Raw genomic sequence first — 7070 nt, 5'->3', positions numbered from 1 at the left:
GATATAAGCAAAAGAAAAGAATTTCTGGTAATGGATAGGTAAGGACTAGATTGGCAGACAGTCAGGGAATGAATGCTTCTAGTGTCCCTTTTTTTTGAGAGAGGGCCTGTGCGAATGAAGTACTCAAACTACCTGGAGACATTTCATAAGCATATGCAAAGCTTCCTGAGACAGCAATAGATGTTTGAAAAAGCTACAAAACAAAAGGAGATATAAAGAGCTGTGAAAGGCAGAACGTGATGACTGATGCCTGTAATCCTAGCACTTTAGGAGGCCAAGGTGGGAGGATCCCTTAAACCCCAGATTTCAAGGCCAGTCTGGGCAACATAGTGAAACCCCATCTCTACAAAAAAATACAAAAATTAGCTGGATGTGGTGATACATGCCTGTGGTCCCAGCTACTTGGGAGGCTGGGGTAGGAGGATTGCTTTAGCCCAGAGGTGGAGGCTGGGTCATGTCATTGCACTCCACCTTGGGCAACAGAATGAAATCTGTCTCAAAAAGAAGAAGAAGAAGAGTGGAGGAGGTGGGTCCTGGGAAGCGAGATGTCCATCGCTCCAGTGTGCTGGTGAATGCTGAGGAGAGTCACGGTTGCTGCAGTCTGTGCCACCCGGAGGAAGTTGTGTGAGGCCGGGCAGGAGCTCACGGCATTTTGGGGAATCAAAGAACGGGGTTGGTGCGAAGACTCTGCTGCTGCCAGACCCTTTCCCATTCTGGCCATGCCTGGAAGGAACAACGCGAAGTCTACCTGAAGCTGCTCTGACCTTCAGCTCAATGGACAGGATCTGGGCGAAAACAGCCGGATTGCCCGTCTAGAAGCAGATGAATCTGAGGAAGAGGGATGGAGGGGGTCACTCAGTAATGCCGGGGACCCTGAGATCATCCAGTCTCCCAGGGACCCCAAGCAATACCGATACATCAAATTACAGAATGGCTTGCAGGCACTTTTGATTTCAGACCTAAGTAATATGGAAGGTAAAACAGGAAATACAACAGATGATGAAAGAAAGAAAGAAAGAAGAAGAATAAGAAGAAGAAGAGGAAGAAGAAGAGAGGAAGAGAGGAAGAGGAAGAAGAAGAAGAGGAGGAGAAGGAGGTGGTACTAGAGGAAGAAGATGATGACGAAGCTTCTGGAGCTGAAACACAAGATGATGATGAGAGTTTTGATGATGAAGATGAGTTTGACGGTGAACATGATAATGATCTTGATACTGAGAATAATGAATTGGAAGAATTAGAAGAGAGGGCAGAAGCTAGAAAGAAAACTACTGAAAAACAGTCTTCTGTGGCTCTTTGTGTTGGAGTTGGGAGTTTCACTGATCCAGATGACCTGCCAGAGCTGGCACACTTTTTGGAGCACATGGTATTCATGGGTTGTTTGAAATATCCAGATGAGAATGGATTTGATGCCTTCCTGAGGAAGCATGGGGGTAGTGATAATGCCTCAACTGATTGTGAACGCACAGTCTTTCAGTTTGATGTCCAGAGGAAGTACTTCAAAGAAGCCCTGGACAGATGGGCCCAGTTCTTCATCCATTCACTAATGATCAGAGATTCTATTGACCATGAAGTTGAAGCTGTTGGTAGTGAATATCAACTTGCAAGGCCTTCTTGTGCAAACAGAAAGGAAATGTTGTTTGGAAGCCTTGCTCGACCTGGACATCCTATGGGAAATTTTTTTGGGGAAATGCTGAGACGCTCAAGCATGAGCCAAAAAAGAATAATATTGATACACATTCTAGATTGAAAGAATTCTGGACACGTTACTACTCTGCTCATTACATGACTTTAGTGATTCAATCCAAAGAAACACTGGATACTTTGGAAAAGTGGGTGACTGAAATATTTTCTGAAATACCAAACAATGGGTTACCCAAACCAAACTTTTGCCATTTAACAGATCCATTTGACACACCAGCATTTAACAAACTTTATAGAGTTGTTCCAATCAGAAAAATTCATGCTCTGACCATCACATGGGCACTTCCTCCTCAACAGCAACATTACAGGGTGAAGCCACTTCATTAGATATCATGGCTGGCTGGACATGAAGGCAAAGGCAGCATTCTTTCTTTCCTTAGGAAAAAGTGCTGGGCTCTTGCACTGTTTGGTGGAAATGGTGAGACGGGATTTGAGCAAAATTCCACTTATTCAGTGTTCAGCATTTCTATTACATTGACTGATGAGGGTTATGAACATTTTTATGAGGTTGCTTACACTGCCTTTCAGTATTTAAAAATGCTGCAGAAACTAGGCCCAGAAAAAAGAATTTTTGAAGAGATTCGGAAAATTGAGGATAATGAATTTCATTACCAAGAACAGACAGATCCAGTTGAGTATGTGGAAAACATGTGTGAGAACATACAGCTGTACCCACTGCAGGACATTCTCACCGGAGATCAGCTTCTTTTTGAATGCAACCCAGAAGTCATTGCTGAAGCCTTGAATCAGCTAGTTCCTCAAAAAGCAAATTTTGTTCTACTGTCTGGTGCTAATGGGGGAAAATGTGACCTCAAGGAGAAATGGTTTGGAACTCAGTATAGTATAGAAGATACTGAAAACTCTTGGGCTGAGCTGTAGAATAGTAATTTTGAATTAAATCCAGATCTTCGTCTTCCAGCTGAAAACAAGTACATAGCCACGGACTTTACATTTGAAGGCTTTCGATTGCCCTGAAACAGGATACCCAGTTAAAATTGTTAATACTCCACAAGGTTGCCTGTGGTATAAGAAAGACAACAAATTCAAAATCCCCAAAGCATATATATGTTTCCATCTAATTTTACCCTTGATTCAGAAATATGCAGCAAATGTGGTCCTCTTTGATATCTTTGTCAATATCCTTTCTCATAACCTTGCAGAACCAGCTTATGAAGCAGATGTGGCACAGCTGGAGTATAAACTGGTAGCTGGAGAATATGGTTTAGTTATTCGAGTAAAAGGATTTAACCACAAACTACCTTTACTGTTTCAGCTCACTATTAACTATGTAGCAGAGTTCAGTTCCACACCAGCTGTCTTTACAATGATAACTGAGCAGTTGAAGAAGACTTACTTTAACATCCTCATCAAGACAGAGACTTTGGCCATAGATGTACGGCTTTTAATCCTGGAATATGCCCGTTGGTTTGTGATTGACAAGTACCAGGCTTTGATGGATGGCCTGACCCTTGAGTGTCTGCTGAGCTTCATCAGAGAATTCAAATCCCAGCTCTTTGTTGAGGGCCTGGTACAAGGGAATGTCACAAGCACAGAATCTATGGATTTCATGAAATATGTTGTTGACAAACTAAACTTCATGCCTCTGGAGCAGGAGATGCCTGTGCAGTTCCAGGTGGTAGAGCTGCCCAGGGGCCACCATCTGTGCAAAGTGAAAGCTCTGAAGAAGGGTGATGCCAACTCTGAAGTCACTGTGTACTACCAGCCAGCTACCAGGAGTCTAAGAGAATGTACTCTTATGGAGCTGCTGGTGATGCACATGGAAGAACCTTGTTTTGACTTCCTTCAAACCAAGCAGACTCTTGGGTACCATGTCTACCCTACCTGTAGGAACACATCTGGGATTCTAGGATTTTCTGTCACCGTGGGGACTCAGGCAACCAAATACAATTCTGAAGTTGTTGATAAAAAGATAGAAGAGTTCCTTTCTAGCTTTAAAGAGAAGATCGAAAATCTCACTGAAGAGGCATTCAACACCCAGGTCACAGCTCTTATCAAGCTGAAGGAGTGCGAGGATACCCACCTTGGGGAGGAGGTGGATAGGAACTGGAATGAAGTGGTGACACAGCAGTACCTCTTTGACTGCTTTGCCCATGAGATTGAAGCACTGAAGTCATTCTCAAAATCAGACCTGGTCAACTGGTTCAAGGCTCATAGAGGACCAGGAAGTAAAATGCTTAGTGTTCATGTTGTTGGATATGGGAAGTATCAATTGGAAGAGGATGGTACCCCTTCTGGTGAGGATTCAAATTATTCTTGTGGAGCTAACATACCTGCCAACGTGTCCTCTGCTGGCAGACTGTATCATCCCCATTACTGATATCAGGGCTTTCACATCAACACTCAACCTTCTCCCCTACCATAAAATAGTCAAATAAACTGCAGTCGTGTTGGCCTGAAGCAAAAAAAAAAAAAAAAAAAAAAAAAAAAGGACTACATAGCTTTTAAGAGACATAATATCTAAAGGTATACTTTACTTAAATATACTACAGTGGATGCTTTGGGGGCAAAGGGGAAAATAAAATAGAAAGAAAACCTTACAGAGTTTGATGATGATCATCATCAGCCATGAATTAGGAAATATGGCAACCAAACAGTATCATGCTTTTATGGAAGAAAAGAGAGAAAACAGAAGAGAAGAGAAGAAATAGAATGATGATAAGTTTGGGGATGTTGTACCATAAAATAGTTATGAGCACAGGTTTGGAGTTGTCATAATAGCAGCATCATCTCTCACTAGCTGCATGAATTCAAGTAAACCATTTAACTCTTTGGTATCTTACTTCTCTCTGCTAGTAGAGATTCATTAATCTCTTTCTTCAACAAATAGTAATTGATTTCCTATTATGCTCTCAGCTCTGCTTTAGAAATTGAGAATACACACCAAGACTTTACTTTTGTCAAGCTTATATTGTTCAGAGAGAAAGCATTTGAAAAAATCTATATTCAAGATGATGAAAGAAAGCTAAAGCAAGTTAGTGCATGGAAAGGCATAGTGATGGTGGTAGTTGCGTGTGAGTGTTACATTTCATATGGGTGGTGAGAGAAGACCTTTCTGTGATTACTTTTGTGCCTAGACAGGAAGGGACTAAGAAAGCCAACCATATAGATACATGAGAAAGAATATTTCAGGGCAGTCACATATATAATATTATGTAGCTTCCTTTTCTGGTTGTTAATACGATGTATAGCCTTCCATGTCATCACACGTAGATCAATCCCATTCATTCCAATGAGTGAGAGTTTTTAGTGTTTTTCAGTGTAAATTATGTAGATGATATAATGAATGTCTCCTTATTGATGGACATTTGGCTATTTTCAATGTTTGATACAACAATATTCGCAATGAACATTTCACTCTCCATATAAATATGTATCATTTGTATGCATCTTCACCGTTAATTTCTTTAATTTGAATTGCTTGTTCAATGAAATGGTGCATTTTACATTTTGATGGACAATACTAAAGTTCCCATTGAGCCATTGTCTTCTTGATAACAAACTTTTTGCTTTTCTTTTATGTGTCTTCAGCATACTGAATTACTTTCTTGAGCTCAAAATACCTGATTCAATCTTTACTTGAATCACAACCTTTATAATTTAATTTTATATCAATTCCTTTACTCAGTTTTTCCTATATAACAGATCTTTCATCTTCTTTCTTATTACTTGCTGTCAGAGATTGCATAGCTGGAATTTAGTTTTAAAGAAAAGAATATCTATTAAAAATCATTAACAGGAAACACTTCTAAGATGGATTAAATTGTTCTGGTACCATTAATTAGGAATAAAGTAGAGTTTTTCACAAGAACATTACAGTTGCAAATTTAGCACAAATTTTGTTGTAGCATCTATGAAATGTACTGACCTCATTGACAGGAGACCACAGCTTTAATCATTGAAAAGTAGAAAACTATGTGAAGAAACCACATTGGATTTCAACTTCCTCTTTTGTTACACCGTAAGAATCAAACTTAGTATTAAATGGCTAGACTAAATGAAGAAATATATATTTTTTGAAAAATTTGTAAAAATTTTTTGTATAACAGATCTCCTTTTTTTTTTTTTAAGTCCTGTGTATATATAAACAGGACTTCAAAAACAATGACAAGTCCATCATTGCCAGCAACACTGCCAGCAGTGGCATAATGGACAGATACATGAAATATTAAATTCCTGTTTTTATTCTTTCTTTTATTCTTCATTCATGCCTCTGTAATGATTTCATTAGGAAAATAATTGTAGACAGGCTTTCTATTTTTAATAGCTATTACTTTTCCCTGTACCTGAAAGGTATGTTGGATAGTTATAAAGATGTTTGAGAATTTACGGTTTCACTTATTTTGGATTTTTTTTTCTTGCTCTATCCTAATCACTCATGTTTTTATTATAACTCCAGAATTTATTGGTGAGCTCCATTGAAAAGGGTTTTAAATTTTACAGTTCCAGTGTTTTCTTCTTTTCTCTAAAACTATAAATATTTGTTATCTTGCAGTTTCTGTGGGTCAGGAATCAATGCGTGGCTCAGTTGGGTACTTCTGACGTAGTCTGTTTTGAGGCTAAAACCACAGTGTCAGATGATGCTGTAGTCTTCTAAAGGCTTGAGTGGATGAGATCCCCTCCGAAGCTCAATTATATAACTGACGGCAGGCTGTCCATCCTTACTAGAGACATTGGCTCCATGTCGCTCCTTATGGTCTTCTCCATAGATCTAGTCACAATGTGACAGCTTGCTTTTCCAGAGTGACGGCTGTGGGGCCAGCAGTGAATAAGTTGGAATCCAGTGCTTTTGTAACCTGATCTTCAAAGCAGTTATCTCAGCATATTTTTTGTTTGTTTTTACATAGCCTTTAAAAATTAATTAAAAAAATTTTAATACAAACTTTATTATAAGGTAGAGTAACAAGCAATATAGTACTGAAGTAAGAATATACAAGTGGATCTTTGCAAATAGAACAGAAAGTACACATATACTGTATATGGAAATTTTGTATATGCTAAAGATGGCATTTCAAATCTGTGGGTAGACAATTATTTAATAAGTGGTGTTAGATCAATTGGGTATCCGTTGGTAAAAAAAAAAATATATATATATATATATATCATTTAAAAATTAATTTAAAGTTCCAGGATACATGTGCAGGACGTGTGGGTTTGTTACATACGTAAATGTGTGCCATGGTGGTTTGCTATTATCAACCTGTTACCTAGGTATTAAGCCCTGCATGCAGCAGCTATTTATCCTGGTGCTCTCCCTCTCCTTGCCCCTCTGACAGGCCACTGTGTGCATTGTTCTCCTTATTCAGCTCCCACTTATAAGTGAGAAATGTTGTATTTGGTTTCCTGTTCCT

At 39.1% G+C, this 7070-nt stretch overlaps 1 protein-coding gene across 1 annotated transcript; it reads left to right on the top strand.

Moving 5' to 3' along the window:
• The first annotated feature begins 414 nt into the window (after positions 1-414).
• Positions 415-4764, top strand: LOC101038268 (nardilysin-like). Its single transcript, XM_010340152.3, is given in 5 exon segments — positions 415-1001; positions 1082-1664; positions 1667-2652; positions 2654-3978; positions 3980-4764. Coding segments are annotated over 5 exon segments (3441 nt in total). The 5' UTR covers positions 415-572; the 3' UTR covers positions 4098-4764.
• Positions 4765-7070: the final 2306 nt, after the last annotated feature.

The sequence above is a fragment of the Saimiri boliviensis genome, chromosome 1, assembly GCF_048565385.1.
Source record: "Saimiri boliviensis isolate mSaiBol1 chromosome 1, mSaiBol1.pri, whole genome shotgun sequence".
In the NCBI taxonomy this organism is placed as follows: Eukaryota; Metazoa; Chordata; class Mammalia; order Primates; family Cebidae; genus Saimiri; species Saimiri boliviensis.
Note: the sequence above shows the minus strand (reverse complement) of the source record. Positions and strands in the feature narration are given on the sequence as shown.